Source organism: Tachysurus fulvidraco, chromosome 2 (assembly GCF_022655615.1).
Source record: "Tachysurus fulvidraco isolate hzauxx_2018 chromosome 2, HZAU_PFXX_2.0, whole genome shotgun sequence".
Classification (NCBI taxonomy): domain Eukaryota; kingdom Metazoa; phylum Chordata; class Actinopteri; order Siluriformes; family Bagridae; genus Tachysurus; species Tachysurus fulvidraco.
The window spans coordinates 39,500,907-39,522,143 of record NC_062519.1 but is presented as its reverse complement, the minus strand read 5'-3'; the positions used below and the strand labels follow the sequence as shown (position 1 = coordinate 39,522,143).

At 40.1% G+C, this 21,237-nt stretch overlaps 2 protein-coding genes across 4 annotated transcripts in view; both read left to right on the top strand.

The window, feature by feature from the left end:
- sptbn1 (spectrin, beta, non-erythrocytic 1) overlaps positions 1–5,170 on the top strand; it is an 84,451-nt gene extending 79,281 nt beyond the window's left edge. For all 3 annotated transcript variants that reach the window (XM_047810609.1, XM_047810611.1, XM_047810610.1), the window contains 4 exons: positions 305–516; positions 1,077–1,250; positions 1,373–1,415; positions 3,530–5,170. In XM_047810609.1, the coding sequence (XP_047666565.1) occupies positions 305–516; positions 1,077–1,250; positions 1,373–1,415; positions 3,530–3,760 (660 nt within the window). In that variant the 3' untranslated portion in view covers positions 3,761–5,170. The remainder of the gene's footprint in view (positions 1–304; positions 517–1,076; positions 1,251–1,372; positions 1,416–3,529) is intronic.
- Positions 5,171–9,071: 3,901 nt separating this feature from the next.
- The window catches only part of eml6 (EMAP like 6), a 56,219-nt gene continuing 44,053 nt past the window's right edge, over positions 9,072–21,237 (top strand). Inside the window, exons 1-4 of the mRNA XM_027153022.2 lie at positions 9,072–9,807; positions 9,995–10,268; positions 20,585–20,744; positions 20,909–21,007. Coding sequence (XP_027008823.1) covers positions 10,072–10,268; positions 20,585–20,744; positions 20,909–21,007 — 456 coding nt within the window. The 5' untranslated portion in view covers positions 9,072–9,807; positions 9,995–10,071. The remainder of the gene's footprint in view (positions 9,808–9,994; positions 10,269–20,584; positions 20,745–20,908; positions 21,008–21,237) is intronic.

Below are 21,237 nucleotides of genomic sequence, written 5' to 3'. Positions count from 1 at the left end.
CTAAGCCTCCATGCCCCCCATATATTTAGATTTACATCTTTAATAAGCATTAGAAGTTGTTTGTATGAGGTGGTGTGAGAAGTGTTCATAACACACTATAACACCAATACCAAAGACCAAAGCTTTCACATCATGTATGTTATTTTCCAAAAGCAGATATATATGTATATATATATATATATATATATACATTCACAGGGAGGCTGTGAATGTATGTGATGGTTTTTCCTGGTTGATCATGATGACAAGTGTATAAACTTTTCCCTCGCTCTCTCTCTCTCTCCATGTCTCTGTCTTACCTCAGGACGGAGTGGACGGAGAAATCGTGAACGGTGTGCCTGAGAGGAGCTCTAAAGAGGCGAGCCCCATCCCGTCCCCAAGCTCAAGCAGACGCGTTAAGGGCAGTCAATCGTCCACCCTGCCGGCCAAAAGTCAAGATTCTCCCTCCGCCCAGCTGGAGGGCTTCCTACACCGCAAGCATGAGTATGAGGGACACAATAAGAAGGCATCCAACAGGTAACTCCATCATCTAAAATCAACCCCTTTTAACCGGTAACCATAGCAACTAGCAATGAAACTAACACTGATGGTGTGTACAGCTCCTGGAAATTGCATCATGTCTTCTGTAAGTGGGAAAAAAAACACACACTTGGGTGTAGAATAATAATAATAATAATAAATAACCAGCAATCGTGTGCATAATTAATTTGTATTAATTAATGAATGACACTTTTTATATCCGTTTATAATTACATTAAATGTGGAACATCAAAGAAACAAGTTACTTCCTGATATTAAAGTCATGTTACTATGATATCTGATGATATCTGACACTGGAGACTTTTTCCATTATAGATGTATTTTATTATTATTATATATATATTTTTTTTACATTGAGTGTGTACCAGAAACGTTTAGCTTCCAAGTTGTTACTAAAGTTCTAACACAGTACGCTTGTTAAAAGACCTTCGGACCAATCAGGATCGAGAATTCAGCAGCGCTGTCGTGTTTTGAGGATTGTACAAGTTGGAACGTCAACAGATTGGTTGCTGATTCTTTTGAATAATCTCACTCAGATCCTGGCATAATGTCTACTGCGTTATAAACAACCAAGAGATGGGCTTCTACAAAGACAACAAGAACGCCGGACAGGGCATCCCGTACCATAACGAGATCCCCGTCAGCCTGAAGGACGCCGTCTGTGAGGTCGCAGTCGACTACAAGAAGAAGAAACACGTCTTCAAACTGAGGTGAGCTGAATCTCAAGTCATGAAACGTGACAACAATAAAAAAAAATGATGATCATTTTTGCCATAAAAATGAAAATGCATTTTGTCATGATGGTCTTTTACTTTTTTCTTCTTCTTTACAGAGTGACAAACGGAAACGAGTATCTCTTCCAAGCCAAAGATGATGTAAGACATCGTTCCGAATTCTCAAAAGAGGTTTAAACGTGCAGAAATCGCTCAGCAGTGCCTTCTTGTGGCAGACACCGGGAAAAAAATACATTATACCAAAATCTTGATCACAACTTACATTTCCAGCATTTGGCAGATGTCTTTATCCAGAATAACTTACATTATCTAATTTTTTTATACAAGTGAAAGGGTTAAGGGCCTTGCTTAGGGGCCCAACAGTGGCAGCTTGGTGGACCCGGGATCGAACTCACAACCTGTTTGGTAACCCAACACCTTAACTACTAGGCCACCACATGACTTAATTTTCGATATAGATTTTATGACAGACATAGTAACTTGTACTATGTAGTTAAGTGAAGACTATAGTGAAGAGGAATATGTTTGTTACTCTACGGTAAAGTTAAAGGTGGAGTCTCCGATGTTTGAAAGCCAATGTTGACATATAAAATCACCAAAACAAACACGCCCCTAACCCAAATGGGTCCCACCCCTGTATTGATAGCTCCGCCCACACATACATACGTAACCCAGGCGACTAATGGAAAGAAATGTGTCTTTATCATAGCTGAAGGGAAGAACAATACGATTGTAGATAAACAAACAAGCAAAAATGATACACAAGCATAATCATGTAAAGGACAAAGGCATATATTAGTTCTGTGTAACAAAGCAAAACCAGCGTTACTCACCTATCGAGAAGGAAAAAAGCGCCTCGGCGTCTTAAGTAAAGTCGGCCACATATTCACAGGTCGGAGTTTCCCGAGTCAATAACTCCTGAGCTAAACGCTGTTACTACACAAAACGCGGTTGTAGCTGCCTCTCTACATTACTACGATAGAAAAGAGGTGATATTTGTGTAGTAACAGCGTTTAGCTCAGGAGTTATTGACTCGGGAAACTCCATATTGACAAGACACGCCCCTTTCTGCTCATTGGCTACATGTTTCCATGAACATGTTCTTATGTCGAGATCACGAGAAAATAAAGTCGTAGTCATGACAAAACAAGAAAGAAAAAATATATAATAATGCCTGGCTTCTTAGGACCGTAATGACCTGTAATGTTGTGCCTGGAAACTTTTTGGAAACTTTATGCTTTACTATTTATGATAAACCTGATATAGAGAGCAAGAATCAGTGAATATAGTTAGCTGATATGAGCCAGAACTGCTAAGAGTAAGAGTAGAAATTCTAGCTAATGAAGGCTTAATTCTAGTCACTAAATTAGCAACATTTCAATAAACCTGCACCTTTTCCTATAGCTCGAGGTAGATGATTAAAAAATGGATCTAGGCAACAACAAAAAAAACAACACAATGCAGATTTAAAAACAAACAACAAATAAACAATATTATACCAACGAATAGCCGTTTTTTTTTTTTTTTTAAATGTGTAGCACACATATTATTTAGTTTAGGAAATATTAGTTCACTCTAACTTGATTTATTCCGAATATGCATAAATATAATTAGATTTTTGTTCATCCCATTAGAATAAATAGAAATATTAGGTTTAGGAATTGTCACAACTTCCCGGTCTGAGCCTACGGCATGTTTCTGAGCACAATAAGCACTGCTTTCCTGTCAGTTTTCTCTGGGTTCATGTTCTTTGTTAGTGTTACCTGATTGTGGGCTCCTGTACTGTGTGTTTAATTACTTTATCCCTGGTCTTATTGTGCATTTTAGTTACGTTACATCTGAATTGTGCTTCCGGTGTTTGGATCTAGTTCTGTTAATGCTGTGGATGGCAGTAATTGTGTCCTGTTCACTATATCACTAATGTTTTTATCACTAATTAACTATTTCAGGGAATCGAAAGTGATTCTTTCGAGAAACAAAAAAAAAATACACTTAAAATAGCAAAAGGTTTCCATTTAGCGGCTTTAAATCTTCTGACTTCTAAAGTAGCTCCTGATGGTTAAAAGCATGAACCATGGTAGAAAGCCATAAAGTGTCCGAAGAACATTCTTTTTTTTTTCAAAATGGTAGTCAACCAGGTGTACCGTGTGTGTGTGTGTGTGTGTGTGTGTGTGTGTGTGTGTGTGTGTGTGTGTGTGTGTGTGTGTGTGTGTGTACGAGCTCTCACCCTTGTTCTCTGTGTTACCTTCTTTCAGGAGGAGATGAACACATGGATGCAGGCTATTCAGAACGCAGTCAGTGGCTCCTCTCCTTCAGACAAGTCTGATGTTACGCCTAGCAACCAGAGCACTCCCGCATCCAGCCGCGCCCACACACTCCCTGCGTCCGTCACCCTGACAACCGAGTCGAGCCCGGGCAAGCGAGAAAAGGACAAGGAGAAAGACAAAGAGAAGCGTTTCAGTCTTTTCAGCAAAAAGAAGCAGTAGAAGCCAGTGTCCCTAGCAGCAGAGACATCCCGTTCCTCTCAATCATCAAATTTATCTTTCTATCTCTTCCCTTACTTTCTTTCTTTCTCTTTCATCCTTACTTTCTTTCTCTCTCCTATCTGTTCACCTCACGTGATATTCCAGCATGCGAGCCGAAGAGCGCATACGCCACACTCTGTGCCTGAAGTCCCTCCGATCGGGTTCCAAAGTTATGATAAAAAAGATTTTTAAAAATTGTCAAAAAGAAAAAAAGGAAAGATTTTTAGCAAAGGGTGTGTCGTGAAAGTCAGGTTTGGAATCAATGTACCAGGACCAGATGTGTCTTTTTACTCTGTTCTGTTTCTATTTCAATTTTAAAGCTATGATTTTTAATTATAGGTTCTGAATATCACTCTTTTACTTAACCGTGTCTTTCAGATGGGTTGGATATTAAAAAATACTAAAAATACGAACAAAAAAAACCAAAACAACAAAATACACGAACATACGCTTTCCTCAATTTTGTGAGGCTGTCTCGGAGGGATGCGCTGCGTCTTTTCTGTGCTGTCGGGAAGCAAGAAGGTGAAGTTTAACGAAATCAATTCCACTGTGTGATTCCGGTCAGGATCCTGAACCTGACATTTCCATATGAAGGAACGATCTCTAAAAAAAAAATCCATTCGCTTCTATCTATATTCAACATGTTGGCCAAATCTGCCTTTTAACAATTCCAGGCTGTAAAGCTATAGAACTCCTCGCTAATATGAAGGTCCATTAATATTTGCTTGTCGTGTGTCGTTTATTAAAACCTTTCTTTTTTTTTTTACCTGTAAGAATGTTATATCCTATATGGAAAAAATACTCTCGTTTTTTTTTCTTTGTTTGTTTTTTACATTTTTCTCCCTGTCCTTTTTCCTTTTCGTTTGTTTTGTTGTTTTTGTCACTTCTGTTGAGTTGCATCATAATATATGTTTCAAATAATTCTAGTACAGAGTATTGAAAAACTAGCTGTATTATAAACACTATAGCGTCGATGTTAAGTGGAAAGTGGAGCTCGAACATTATTTACTGGAATAAATAAACGGTAAAGTTACTCAAAACAATACGGTCGCTTGCTTGTTGGCTATAGCACTACGCATTATTATGATTTTCTTTTTTCTTTTGCCTACATTATACCGCTATTTGATACATAGTGTGAATTCTTCTGTCACTGTATGTAATGTAATGAAGAAACAAAAAAATTAAAGAAGAAAAATCATCTACTGCACAATCCGAAATAGCGTAATAGGAATGAAATCCTTTTGCAGCGTCGGCGCTGGTGAAGGCGTATAATAACCTAATGATAGTCCGACTGTATGAAACTGCACCTGTAGACCTTTTACCCCTCTCTGTTAAATATGTGCGATGTCATTAAAATGCTTTTAAACATTACCGCCTTCTGTTGTCTCCTGTGTCCGTGTTTTTACTGATTTGTTTCACAAAAACGAAAATTAACAAAATTGTATAAACAGCAGTTTTCTGGATGGGATTGGCTGTTTTCTGTCGACGTCATTGATGATAGACAGCCCGGTTGACCAATGGCGGAACCCTAGTGCGCGAGAGGGCAATGTGAGGAAAGACACACACACACACACACACACACACACACACACACACACACACACACACACACACACACACACACACACAAAGATTTTCTTTTTCACTAAACGTTTTAGTTTTAACTCCTTTTATGGAAAAAAAATGGAAATCGACTTAGGGGACATTTTTATTTGGTATAAACAAGTGGGCAGAAAATTATTATTATATATTTTTTGTGGAAATTTACTATAAAAAAGATCTATGAAACCAGAAATACATACAAAAAAACTACAAATTCATAAAGATCTCAGAGACATGACAAAGACATTCAATACTGAACCTGGACACAACCAAATTGGAGCAATCTTAATTTTTATGCCTCTGGGGAAAAGAGTTAAAGAATAAATTGTGATTGCATTTGGTAGACACTCTTATCAGGAGCAACGTAGATTTATCAAATGTTTAGATGTGAGTGTTAAGGGCCTCAATTAGGGGCTCAGCAATGGGACCTGGGATTCACCTTAACCACTAAGCTACCACATCCCTGTATGCTGTGGAAATCTAAAATGGGAATATGTAAAGAATAAAAGGTATAGAAGACTAAGGGTTCTCAGAAAATAGTGTGAAGTGGATTTACCTTTATCACCCCAAGTTGCTTATTTTTTTAGTTCTTGTTTTTCTATAAATTAAAGAAGAAAGTGTCATAATTTTTGTCCATTTGCAATTAATTCTGTTACCTCATGTTTTCTTGAGGGGAAAAAATATGCTTGTTACAGAGAGATCACAACGTTTCCTGCCATGAAAACCTATACTGTATCAGGAGAAAAGAGGAGCTTGTTGACCTTCGCTGTAGCTTTGGATACAACAGAATTTAAATTTCTTGTGTAACTTTGTGATTATATACAGCCAGCATTACAGTAGAGCATCACATCATATACAGGAGAATGTCCTAAAACATTCACTCATTTTCTACCGCTTATCTATACTACCTCGGGTCACGGGGAGCCTGTGCCTATCTCAGGCGTCATCGGGCATCAAGGCAGGATACACCCTGGACGGAGTGCCAACCCATCACAGGGCACACACACACTCTCATTCACTCACACACTCACAGACTACAGACAATTTTCCAGAGATGCCAATCAAGCTACCATGCATGTCTTTGGAGCGGGGGAGGAAACCGGAGTACCCGGAGGAAACCCCCGAGGCACAGGGAGAACATGCAAACTCCACACACAAGGGGGAGGCGGGAATCGAACCCCCAACCCTGGAGGTGTGAGGCAAACATGCTAACCACTAAGCCACTGTGCCGCCTGTCCTAAAACAGACAGGTCATTATTCTTAACACAGCTTATTAATCTGTTCATTATGGGTCTTATATAATGTGATCCATCCTCCTTGCAACTCCCTTTGAATGACCTGTTACTATAGAAACAGGTGTTTCAGGCTGTTGTTAGCTGTTGTTTCAGGCATTTGCCACAAAGTTTTTTGTGCTTTTTTTAGGTAAACTATTTGCATTGGCAAAATTGCAAGCACAGGATTCTTCTTTTAAACTCCTATCAGTGTATACACATCTGTAACGACTTTCTATGAGAGCTGTGCTCATATTAGATGCACATATAGATAGACATATAGACAGATAGACAGATGGGGAAAACTGGCCAAGAAAGTACTGATACTCACTGATAATGTCCTATAATATGGTTATTGCTGCATTCAACATACCTCAGAAGTGGTAAGTTGGAGATCTAATTGGTGTCATTTTCATCAGCCATGCATGCATTCAAGCTACACATCAGCAAAAAAACACATCTGGACCCTTTGTCCGTGTTCGTCTTTTATCGGCAATACATCAGCCAGCTTATGAATACAGTACAGATGTTTACCTCAAAATAGAAAACTGTACAATGAGTCAATTTTTATCAAGCGAATATTAACTTATGAGACATTTTTAATCGGTATAAACAAGCTAATTGTTTTCTGGCTGTCAGTCTGATATAAAATGAGCCAGGACTCTGTTGGCTTTCGGTGTGAATCGTGTGATTTATTTCCTCTGTTGATGATCTTACTTTTAAAAAGTTACAATTTCTATGAATAATTACAAATTCTTAAAGCCATAAAAGAGTGTATGGACACAACAAAACAAGAGCAATTTCTATTTTCTGGCTTCTGAGAGATGAAGAGGCCATGAAGGACAAGCATGTCTCGGTGAGTTTCACACACAGTGTGCTCCTGATTGTCGTATGAGGTGTAGAGATCACATAGGTGGCACGATAATGAGTTGATGAGGTTCTGTTTTTTTTTTTTTCACAGTTAGAGGAAAAACACCATCTGGAAGCTCTGTATGCTTGGGATTATAGAACGGAGCAGGACCTTACAAGCTGTTTTCTTATAGCTAAAGAATATCACCTGTGGAACATCACACATGATATAAAAGTACATCATTTATAATGGGATATGAGATTCAGGAAAGAGAAAAAATATATAATCCTGTATATCAACTCTAATCTATCATATATAGTAGTTAATTACAGGATGCAAAAGTTTGCACACCCCTAGGACAAGACAAAGAAATGAACAGAAAAATAATAATAACCAGTTAACCAGTCCAAACCAACTGGATACAGAGAGAGCATCATGGCAAAGCACATTTTGTTTGCCAACTACCATTTATTAATATAATATATTATATATATATAAATTTGGTTTCATTGTTTTTCCATTTCATCATCTCCCTAAAGTCTAGCATTTGACTAGCTTTTAATTTTTGCATTACATTTATATTATTTTAACTATTGTATTTTTATTGCACAGATTACAGGGTGTATTTTTAGTTTTTTTATATTATTATTTTCTCGTTGTTTTTTATTATTTCTATTATTTATTACATTTTTTGTATTTGCTTGTTACTTTTTTGTACCCCTTCACACTGTGAGCTGCATTTGATAATATTTATATTTTATCATTTGTTTTGCAACTAGCACATAATTAACAATTTTTAAATAATTGCAAGAACACTAATAAAAAGATTGAATATTATTTAAAATTTAAATAACATTGTATGCAAATATCTATGCAAGAAATCTTTACTCACTCACTCACTCACTCACTCACTCACTCACTCACTCACTCACTCTTATCCAAAGAAATCTTTACCTATCTATCTATCTATCTATCTATCTATCTATCTATCTATCTATCTATCTATCTATCTATCTATCTATCTATCTATCTATCTATCTATTTATTTATTTTTACAACATAGCATTAACCATGACTATCACTTTATATTACTACAGTTTCGGATTAAATGAATGCTATGTAAATAAAATGAAATACTACTAATATTAACAGTGGCAGTAGTAGTAATAATAATAATAATAATAATAATAATAATAATAATAATAATAATAATAAGAAGAAGAAGAAGAAGAAGAAGAAGAAGAAGAAGAAGAAGAAGAAGAAGAAGAAGAATTAACTACTTAAATAAATGCACCTGAAGGTTAAACAGGGGTTAATAAATGTTTTCCCTCTCTCTTCTTACACACTACTGAAGGCGTCATATCCTGTAGAATTTGTCACTTTGTAGCAATATTATTTATTGCGTTAGTTATATAAAAAAAATGCTGTACTATTTTGGAGGCTACATTTGGCGATGTCTCAGACGGAGCCTCTTATCTTACGCGCACCTTCAGCACCTTGGACAGCGCGAGACGCCGCCGGTATTTGTAGTCCTCTTTCATGCGCGCGCTTCTCATTCAACCGGATCAAACACTCCAACCTCCGTGATGCTGTGCGCGGCGCGGCGCGTCAGCGTGATGGGGAACGGGGCCGCGAGGCGTCGTAGTAACCGAGAGCACTCGGGAGCTCCAAACCGGAGACCGTATTCCTGAACACGGCTACGCGAAGTCTCGTGCGTAAGCCAGAGTTCAGTCTCTAGCCGCTGCGCCGAGGTCGCTATTTTTCAGAAGAAGAAGGGATTATCAACAGAAAACAGGTCGGTTTGTCAGATCGGCTCGTGAATGAAATTTAAAGACGTTTTTTCTTTTGTGCATGTTGGACGGTTCGGTCGGAGAGCGAGGCGATGCGGGACGGTGGGAGGAAAAAACGAGCATCTGGTCAGGGAGCGGCGATCCGGAAGCTGTGCATTAATCGTGCCGTAGATCTGATGTGAATCTGTAGGGGAATCATTTAATCTCACTGTCTGATCACGTCTGATCAGAATCTCTAGGCTGTAACACTTCCTGCTGAGTTGTGGATCAATCCGACATTTAATCCCACGCGTCAACGAGACGTTTATCTTCCTAACATTCGTACTAGCACCACGAGATTTTTAGCTTTTGTGATTTCAGGCTTTATTTTTTAATGTCAGTCTGTTTATACTTCATCAAAGTGCTCGTTTTTATCCTGCTGTGATTTCTGAAACCAAATATCTCCAAGACGCCGCTCCTCCGTAAACTACACGCCCCCTACATTTTAGATTCCAGGTACACACACACACACACACACACACACACACACACACACACACACACACACACACACACACACATATATATATATATATATATATATTTTATACATTATAATTTTATACATATACATTATAGATTCCAGGTACACACAGACATTTATATATATAATATATAAATTGGCTATTGAACATCCTTCTAGGGATTAAGGAGAACACGGACTTGATACTCTGATGCTGCCTGCGTGAAACAGACGGTGGCGCTGAAGAGGGCGCGAACATGGCTGATAAGACCGCGCCACGCTGTCAGCTCCGGCTCGAATGGGTTCATGGCTACCGGGGCCACCAGTGCCGCAACAACCTCTACTACACGGCGGGGAAGGAGATTGTGTACTTCGTGGCCGGGGTCGGGGTGGTGTACAACACCAGGGAGCACACACAGAAGTTTTACCTGGGACACAATGATGACATCATTAGGTAAGGACACAGGTTATAGAGGGAAACATTCATGCATTCATCTAACTGTTTCATCATGATCAATGTTTCACTTCATGACACCAAGCATGAGGTGGGAAAACTACCAGTTCCCAGCTGAACCAAATGGAACCCATGGCAAAACAATGAGACCAACTCAACAAAGGCATTAAGATAAAATCAAACCTGAAGCTGTTCAAGGGTTTAAGGGTCACACAGACAGCCTCATGGTATTTAGTATCATGTCCCTCTTTAGATATTTAGACAAGCAGACTGTAACTGCTTTCATTAAGCAATTTGTGGGTAATGGATTAAGGGTTAAATTACTGGCTAAACACATTCTACAGTTGTAAAGCCTTACAAATAAAATACTTTATTTAGTGTATGGCACTAAATAAGAACTAGTTACTAAAACATTTAAGAACCTTCTAGCAGCTTTAACCTAGAGTGCAGGGTTTAAGAGTTTTGTAAGAAACGAGCTGAAGAACCATTTGAGGCTTTCAACAATTTGTGTTGTGTTTCTGAGTTCAGGTGTCGATCAGGTCATCTTGTCAGTGACCCTAAATTACCCCTAGGTATGAACGTGTGTTCTCCATTCAGAGTTTATTCTCACAAAACTCCTAGCATTCCCTGGATAAAATCTGGAGCCACCAATGAAGATAAAGCACTTACTGAACATGAATTAATACAAAACAAACAGATAATATCAGCAAAGGTGACACGGCGTGTGTTGGCAGCATTTAACACCTTTTCATTAAAGATAATTTGGTTTGCCCAGAACAAATAACGCTGTGACAAGATCAGGATAAACCCGAGTAGGAAATAACGACGTTCACCTCTACATGAACTTGAGCTATCAAAAGTGCTGGCAACGGCGCTCATGCAGGATGTCCAATCTGCTCCATTATGAAGGAGATGCATCAAATCTAAACACTTTATAAATCATGAAGGCAGAATTACACCCGAACCCACAGGCATTGTATCTCTCTCGCATATCTCTTCTTTCACAATCCCTTCCTTTTACTTCACTTCCTTCCTCTTTCTCTGAACGCTCTTGTAAATTTATGAATGAACATGAATGGATTTGGTATCTTAGGTCAATTTAGAGGGTGCAGCCAGCTGCAAAAGCTTCTTTCATGTAAACATTTGTGTTTATTTCCACCCTTTTTAAACTACTGAAATGGAAGAGGAATCAGTTTTTAGCACACCATATATGAGAAATTGAGTGTGTGTGTGTGTGTGTGTGTGTGTGTGTGTGTGTGTGTGTGTGTGTGTGTGTGTGTGTGTGTGTGTGTGTGTGTGTGTGTGTGTGTGTGTGTGTGTGTGTGTGTGTGAGCACGAAAGTGTTTGATTCCCCTTACAGCACTGCTACACTGCTAGATGAGCACTAAAGCACTACACTAATTGGATGGAAACACAACTAGATAGATAGATAGATAGATAGATAGATAGATAGATAGATAGATAGATAGATAGATAGATAGATAGATAGATAGATAGATAGATAGATAGATAGACAGACAGACAGACAGACAGACAGACTCTGGGGTTCTATATGGAACCATTTTGGAAAACATGGAAAACATTGACGGCATTTGGCCGAAGCCCTTATCCAGAGCAACTTACATTTTGTCTCACTTTATTTGTTATAGAAATAAAGATTAAGGGCCTTGCTAAGCTGCCTAGCAGTGGCAGCTTGGTAACCGGCCCTAAGATTCAAACTCACAGCCTTTAGATTGGTAAACAAACACCTTAACCACCGATCTACCACATGTGGTACTGTAACCACTAAGATACCACATCTAGAAAAGATTCTACACATAAAGTACGGATCGCAAGGGTTCTACAGAGAGCTGAGAAAAGGTTCTGTTTTTAACAGCATTTGGCAGAATTCCATATCCAAAGCAACTTACATATTATACAACTGAGGGCCCAGAAGTAACATCCCGTAGGATTCAAACTCACAACCTTCCAAATGGTTGCCACCTTAAACACTTAGCGGCCACAGATCCCCTTTATACTGTATAGTGCCTTTAGGAACCTCATTCTTTAAGTGTGTACCATTACACTGGTTAAAGTTTGACACATTTAGTAAACAGCAACCAAAATGAGAAATCCAGCAAATATTATTACTATTCTAGAAGACTTACTCTCTATATACACTTATTTAATCCCATAACAATATTAGCTAAGCTAGCTAGGTTTAGACACCGATACCGTTTATGGCTAAAACAAACTGTCATGCTATCGTCTGATCTCTGATATGATTGGCCAATAGCTTTAATGACAACGTAATCTGGTGTAAATTCAACTGTATTAATCATTGTAAATGGATGTTTCTTTTTTATTTTTAATTCAGATTAACAGATTAATAAAAGGCTCAATGTCACACACACTGAATGAAAATGTTATGCACAAATATTAAAGTAACCAAGTGAGAGACCTTTGCTGGTTTTCATCCTGACTTCTGACGTCTGCAGTGGGATGCACAATCCCAGTCATCTCCTCAGACACGATGAGTGCAGTGATGCTCTGCGAATTTAGGTATTTATGGATATTTAAATTAGCTTCAGCGGGCAAAAAAGATGGAGAGATAATTATAGGGATTCATCAGTCATTTAATACACACTGGACTGTGTAGCTTTGCATATGCACAAACACACACAGACACTCACACACACAAATGCATGTGTCTCAGGATAGAGCGTGTTGTATTAACCCAGTTTATCCTGTAGCTAGCGGCAAGGTGAGACCCTATTAAAAAGTTGTGTAGATGACTAATGCCTGTTGCTAAGTGCACTGCAAATGAAGAGATATCTCATCCACACACACACACAAATACACACACACAAACACACACACACTTACACACACAAACTAACCAACTAATCTGAAGCTAAATCTCTTCACAGTTCCATCCAAAGAAATTTGAATTTATTTATTTATTTATTTATTTATTTATTTATTTGTTTATTTGTTTATTTATTTATTTAAGCGGGTTTCATGTTTTAAAACAGAGGGTTTGGTGATTAGATACGGTTAGTAGTAGATGAATCAAACGTTCAGGGTTCTACCTGGGTTCCTGTCTAAATATCCAAAGAACCATTCAGTCTACACTCCATACACTCTTAAAAAGGTTATTTATTTGTGCTCTGTCAGGTTGTATGGTTCTGTTTATGTCTCTTTTGGCACCTTCCGTTGGCATCTTCTACGGCACCTTTAATTTTAAAAGTGTACACTACAGGATGCATGGTGTGGTATGATGGTATGAGTTCTACCTTTAATTTTCCAAAGAACTGTACAGGAATCCTCTTTGTAAGAAGGTCTTCACTGTAGAATGCACACTACAGTACGGTTCTGGGTTCTATTTTTAACCATCGAGAAAAAAGTTCATGAACCCTTTTATAAAAAGGTACACGCCATATATATGATGCATGGTGTGGTAAGGTTCTGGGTTCTCTGTTTAACTATCCAAAGAACTGTTCAGGAAGCTTTTTATAAGAAGATGCAGACCATTTATAAGGGCCTTTTTACACCTGGTCACTTCATGTGTTGTCTCTGATCCGATTGCTATCTGATTTGTTAAAACTGTTCCGTTTACATTAGGCCACATAAATGCGCCTCGGCGAGAAATCTTTCTGCTCCCGCCCAAAATGCGAATATATTTTACCCCATTTCCGGGGGAATTGAAATGGAACACACTTTGGTGTATGTGGTTTCCAGAACGCAATCAAAAGCATTTACTGTTTGCTGCATTTTCGCTGGCGGCAGCAGTGCATTTTAAGACCCAACGAGACACCTGGGTGAAAGATCACTTGCGAGTGACGTACAGTACTCCCGTTTGGGAGGAGTATAGCGCTGACGTATGTGGCTTGAACAACCACATTCATTTACACCTGTCCAGCGTTCCAGACCACCTACTGATTTATATCCGTCTGGAAAACGTTTCGGAGGGCATTTTGACCTGGTCTTTTTACCATCGGATAGAACGCATGAAGTGACCAGGTGTAAAAAGCCCCTAAGATGCAGAAAGACATTCAGGAACCTTTTTATAAGAAGATATACATCATATACTGGAGGCACAGGGTGGTACAGTTCTGTTCTGCCTTTAACTATCTAATCTCTTCAGGAACTTTTTTATAATGAGGTACACAAGTTGAGTTCTGAGTCTGAGTTCTATCTTTAACATCCAAACAAGAAAGAACTCTTCAGGAACCTTTTTATAATAAGGTTACCACCATAGGATGCATGGTAAGGTGCACTTCGGGGTTCTTAAAGGAAAAAGTTGGGGTCAGACTGTAAGATTTGTATTTAGAGCATCTTAAATCGCAAGTACAAGAGAGCCAGTGATTTAGGAAACCAAATCTGGGAACTGTAACATAATCCATTGCTCTCTGAAAGCTGTCAGGGGGACCGACTGAGGTCTGCTTTCCATTTCTAACCACAGACATGAGACACAGGCATCACATTTACAAATGATCTTCAACCTCCAGACACTCGAGTCGTTTTTCTTCTGTAGGTTTTAAATCCACAGTTTTGAACGATCGGGTTTAAAGCCATTATCAAGTTTTAACCCTGTTATCTGTATGAACGCAGCTGAGAGCTCATTAGCACGAGAACATCACAGGCCTCATGGTGGACATGTATGCATAGAGGAAATGACCTGATGAATAATTCATATTTCAGCACTCCACACTATTCGTCTTTGTTGTTCTCGTCTTTTATTTATCTTTTTGTGTATTTTTTCTAAGCAGGTTAAACCCATCATGAATGCAAACACTGCCACATCTGAACTACTGTTTTTTTTAATATTATGAAAAAGAAGACTTGAACAATTAGTTCATAACAGGTCATAAATTATTCATTTTATTCGAATGTACCTAGCTAGTTGATTATATTCAGTGAGAGGGGAATCCTTTACCAGCTGTTTGCTGACTTTTCAGCTGTTATTATCATCATGTACTGTAAACACATGAATGTTTCTCTCCCTGAGCAGGAAACACGGTCGCTTAGGGAACACCGGTCGGCCGGTGAATCTAAAAATAGATACTATTTGTTATCAAGGTCAGCAAATAGTATCTATTTTTAAAATCACAGGCCGACCGGTTTTCCCTAAGCGACTGTGTTTCCTAAACGCACAGAGTGTTCCCTAAGCGACTGTGTTTCCTAAACGCACAGAGTGTTCCCTAAGCGACTGTGTTTCCTAAACGCACAGAGTGTTCCCTAAGCGACTGTGTTTCCTAAACGCACAGAGTGTTCCCTAAGCGACTGTGTTTCCTAAACGCACAGAGTGTTCCCTAAGCGACTGTGTTTCCTAAATGCACAGAGTGTTCCCTAAGCGACTGTGTTTCCTAAACGCACAGAGTGTTCCCTAAGCGACTGTGTTTCCTAAATGCACAGAGTGTTCCCTAAGCGACTGTGTTTCCTAAATGCACAGAGTGTTCCCTAAGCGACTGTGTTTCCTAAACGCACAGAGTGTTCCCTAAGCGACTGTGTTTCCTAAATGCACAGAGTGTTCCCTAAGCGACTGTGTTTCCTAAATGCACAGAGTGTTCCCTAAGCGACTGTGTTTCCTAAACGCACAGAGTGTTCCCTAAGCGACTGTGTTTCCTAAATGCACAGAGTGTTCCCTAAGCGACTGTGTTTCCTAAACGCACAGAGTGTTCCCTAAGCGACTGTGTTTCCTAAACGCACAGAGTGTTCCCTAAGCGACTGTGTTTCCTAAATGCACAGGGTGTTCCAAAAGCACAGGTTGTGTCCTAAACGTACAAATTGTTCCAAAAGCACAGATTGTGTCCTAAACGCACAGGGTATGTCCTAAATGCACAGAGTGTGTCCTAAATACAGAGGGTGTGTCCTAAACGCACAGGGTGTGTCCTAAACGCACAGGGTGTGTCCTAAATGCACAGGGTGTGTCCTAAACACACAGGTTGTGACCTAAACACACAGGGTGTGTCCTTAAGGCACAGAATGTGTCCTAAACGCACAGGTTGTGTCCTAAACCCAGAGTGTGTCCTAAACCCACAGGGTGTGTCCTAAATGCACAGAGTGTGTCCTAAACGCACAGAGTGTGTCTTAAATGCAGAGAGTGTGTCCTAAATGCACAGGGTGTGTCCTAAACGCACAGGTTGTGTCCTAAACGCAGAGTGTGTCCTAAATGCACAGGGTGTGTCCTAAACGCACAGGTTGTGTCCTAGACCCAGTGTGTGTCCTAAACTCACAGGGTGTGTCCTAAACTCACAGGGTGTGTCCTAAACGCACAGGTTGTGTCCTGAAAGCACAGGTTGTGTCCTAAATGCACAGGTTGTGTCCTAAATGCACAGGTTGTGTCCTAAACTCATAATGTATGTCCATGGGGTGTGTCCTAAACGTAGCTGTGACAAAACCTATTCTATTCTAAATGCAAAGGGTGTGTCCTAAACTTACGCAGTGGATCCTAACGCATGGGGTGTGTCCTAAACTCATAATGTATGTCCATGGGGTGTGTCCTAAACGTAGCTGTGACAAAACCTATTCTATTCTAAATGCAAAGGGTGTGTCCTAAACTTACGCGGTGGATCCTAACGCATGGGGTGTGTCCCAAACACATAGGCATGCATCGGTTCTTGTATTTTAAATGAGGTGAAGAACATCACCGCTGGATCGTTCTGAGGACATGGATGGTTTATTTGCGTTGTTGGATCACAGCATTCAACTTCCTGTGAGCTGTTTGAGAGCGGCTGGAAGACAGCGAGGCCTTTTTTTTTTTTTTGGCCTGATCTCTGCAGTTGTGCCACAACATGGAAATTCCCACTTCACTGCACAGAGCCTCAAGCTTAAAAACAAAACACCGCTGCTTTCCCTCTCCTCCTCCTTCTTATCTCTCTCAGCCTGGTTCTCTTACATTTCTCTTTCTTCCTTTCTGTCCCATTTCCTGTTGTCAGACGCTCAGATGTAGTTGTACGTTAGCTGTGTTTAAGAGAAGAATTCATAAGAACAGTCTTGTGATTTTCACCACTTGGGATGCTTTTTTACTTCTCAAGGAGACAGAAGCTTTTATCTATTTTGTCTCTCCATCGGTCTTTTCAGCCTCTCTGTCTCCATCTCTCTATATCACTGTCTGTCTTTCTGTCTGTCAGTCGCTCTATATCTCTTTCAGTTTCTCTTTCACTCTCTCTCTCACTCTCTCTCTCTCTCTCTTTCTCTCTAGCTCTCATTCTATGTCTCCCTCCCTTTATGTCTTTTTCTCTTATTCTCTCTCTTTCCATCTTGTTCTCTCTTGGTCTCTATTGCTAATTTTTTCTCTCTTTCAGATTTCCTCTTTCTCTAAAACTCTGATGGTGGTTCTCTGTCTCTCTTACTTCATCTCTTTCTCTTTCATCTCATCCATGGTCTGTGGACTGGAGGGAGGTGTGGTGTGTATGCATATCTCTAAAGCACCTTAAGCCTAGAGCTATAGGGGCCATTCAGCTGCCTACACACACACACACACACACACACACACACACACACACACACACACACACACACACACACACACACACACACACACACAGAAGGTTTTAACTATTTTGTCTCTCCATCTCCCTCTTTGCCTCTCTCCCTCTCTATATCACTGTCTGTCTTTACATCTCTATATCTCTCTGTCGGTTTGTCACTGACCCCCCCCCCCCCCCCCATGTGGACGCACAGATATTCTGTGCATCTATATATAAACATCCTTACAAATTTGCTGCACTGTGGCTCAGATGTATGCATTTTCTCATACTCATATTTCATGTGTGTGTGGGTGTGTGTGATTGTGTTTGTGTGTGTGTGTGTGTGTGTGTGTGTGTGTGTGTGTGTGTGTGTGTGTGTGTGTGTGTGTGTGTGGTGAAAGAATAGAACAGACATGTACCACTGACAAGAAGAAAGAAAGAACTTCAGAGGTTGCTGTGACAGTACTTGGCATCATGGGGCATTGTTGTAATTTGATGTCCACACACACACACACACACATACACACACACACACACACACACACACACACACACACACACACACACACACACACACACACACACACACACACACACACACACACATGCTGAAGCACTTGTCTTTCTCTGTATTGACACAACAACCCCGAGTTGTAGGCTTGGGTTTCAGAGTAGTGGATACTGTAATCTGATTTAAAAAAAACTCAACACCACTCTCTCTCTCTCTCTCTCTCTCTCTCTCTCTCTCTCTCTCTCTCTCTCTCTCTGTCTCACACTCACTCCTCCCTCTCTCTCTCTCTCTCTCTCTCTCTCTCTCTCTCTCTCTCTCTCTCTCTCTCTCTCTCTCTGTTTCAGTTCAATTCATTTGAGCTTTATTGACATGACAAATTGTACAATGTATGTATATGGGCAAGGAATAAAACCTAAACAGAATAACCAAGAATAATATAGTCTATGGGCTATGAGTGGTGTGTGTGTGTGTGTGTGTGTGTGTGTGTGTGTGTGTGTCCACTAATTTGTTTTTGCTTGTTAGTGTCTGCTTATTAGTTAATTTATTTATTTTTTTTAAAGTTACTTTTCTAAGTTAGTTTAGCTTTCACACACTAGTTTGCTTTTCTTTGCTAGTTTCGTTGTCGCATGCTTGTTTTCATTTTCTTGCTAGTTTACTTGGTCGTTATCCTTTCGCTACTTTAGCATTTGCTTTGACTCACATTTTTGTCTAACATGCCTTAGCTTGTTAGATTAGCTATCACTTTTTGCTTTAGATTTTAGAGATTCGTTTGCAGCTTTTGCCTGTTTGCTACTCGGTGAACAGACATTAATGAGATCTTTCTTGCAGTCTGACTGAATAACACGCTTTGCATTAGAGGACAGGACATGCATCACTTATACGTCACTTATGGCGTAAGATTAGCATTGGGGTTTGTCTGGAGACAGAATGCAAGCATCTGTAAGCTAGTAGCTAATTAGCACTGTTTGCATATTAATACATGTTAGAGAGACTTTGGCTAACGAGTGCAGTTTTCTTCAGCGTGTTGAGGTTTGGTAGTGTTTGTGCTACGCTGTCCTTGAGCTGCGAGTCTCTGCAGCATGTCTCCATGGCAGAGAGGCTGTAATGTGGAGGTTGATAAAGCTTTCAGTGAATATCTCCAAAGAGCTGCAGCATGATGAAAGGCTTTAATACAGCATGCTGTCAGGACAAAAACAGAGAAGCTGCGTCTCAATCCACTGCAGTTCGCCTGCCTCAGCGTTCTGAATTGATAACACTGACAGCAATGTTTTTCTGTCCTTCTGCTGACTCACTGGGCTTTGTTTCCCTGCTGTCCATTCTCTCTCTCTCTCTCTCTCTCTCTCTCTCTCTTTCTTTCTTTCTTTCTTTCCTCGCTTTCAGGAAAAGTTTCTAACTTTTTTCAGTGTTCATTCGAGAAGACAAAGCACTATTCTCTACTCTCTCTCTCTCTCTCTCTCTCTCTCTCTCTCTCTCTCTCTCTCTCTCTCTCTCTCTCTGGGTTAGCTTTTTCAAATAAGTTTGCTTTTGCCCTCTAGTTTACATTTGCTTCCTACTTTACTTCCTGTTTCTTTCACTAGTTGTATCTCTTTTTTTCTTTATGACATTTTCTTTGAGAGTTCACTTTTACCTGCTACAATAGCTTCAGCTTGATAATGTACTTTTCATCCTTAAGTTGCTTTTACACATTTGGTTTACTTTTGCTGGGATCATTTGTTGGCTAGCATCTTTTTTACTGTTTTACATTGTCATTTCTTTTCCTCCCTCCCATCCTTCCCTCCTTTCCTTCCTTCCTTCTTTCCCTCCCTCCATTCCTTAATTCCCTTCCTCCCCCTCCTTCCCTCCCTTCCTTCCTTCCTTCTTTCCCTCCCTCCCTCCCTCCCTCCCTCCATTCCTTACTTCCCTTCCTCCCTCTCCCTCCTTCCTTCCTTCCTTCCTTCCTTCCCTCCCTCCCTCTGATCCTCCCTTCCTTCCTTCCTTCCTTCCTTCCTTCCTTCCTTCCTTCCTTCCTTCCTTCCTTCCCTCCCTCTTTAATTTCCTTTCTTCCTTTCCTTCCTTCCTTTCTTCACTCCCTCCCTATATTCCTTCCTTCCTTCCTTCCTTCCTTCCTTCCTTCTTTCTTTCCTCCTTCCCTTCCTCTCTGCCTTACTTCTGTCCTTAACATTTCCTCAGAGCAAAACATTTACCTTGACCGTAACTAATCGTAACTAGAACGTAACTAATCCATAATATATCCAAAACAATTTCCCCCCTGATCAGATCTCATTGTATTCCTCACAGATCCACTTCTGTCAGCCAGACACTAAATGTCCTCACCTTCGAAAACACTTTTTATGTGTGTGCTTCTTTTGCAGTCTTGCTCTGCATCCTGATAAGATCCAGGTGGCCACGGGTCAGGTGGGAAAAGATCCGTACATCTGTGTGTGGGACTCGTACTCGCTGACCACCGTATCCATCCTAAGAGATGTGCACACACACGGTGTGGCCTGTTTGGCCTTTGACGCTGACGGACAGGTGAGCATGCGGGGGTTTAAGAGACGTGACCTGATTGTAGTGGCACTCGTATCAGAATAATGGTCTGTTTTTAAAGCCTGGTCAAGTGCTCAATAATGGATTGTGGGATTAATTCAGCTCTTGTTGTGACTGTTTGTAATACTCTGCCTTCTTTTTCCGTTTAGCGCTTGGTGTCTGTTGGCCTAGATGCCAAAAACACAGTGTGTGTGTGGGACTGGAAAAAGGGGCGTGTCCTGGCCACCGCCACAGGGCATTCTGACAGGGTGAGTCTGTGATCTGACGAGAGGTTTTTGTATAAAAACTGTTGGTGAAACTTTAAAGATGAGCAACATTCATATGTAACTTAAGGATTTGATCTTAATCCATTGCAAATCCTTAAGTTATCATCTTAAAATCATCTTATGGGACATTTTTGATTAGTATAAACAAATTCACTACTGATTGGAAGGTCATGGGTTCGAATCCAATCTGCCTCCACTGGCCCTTAACACTC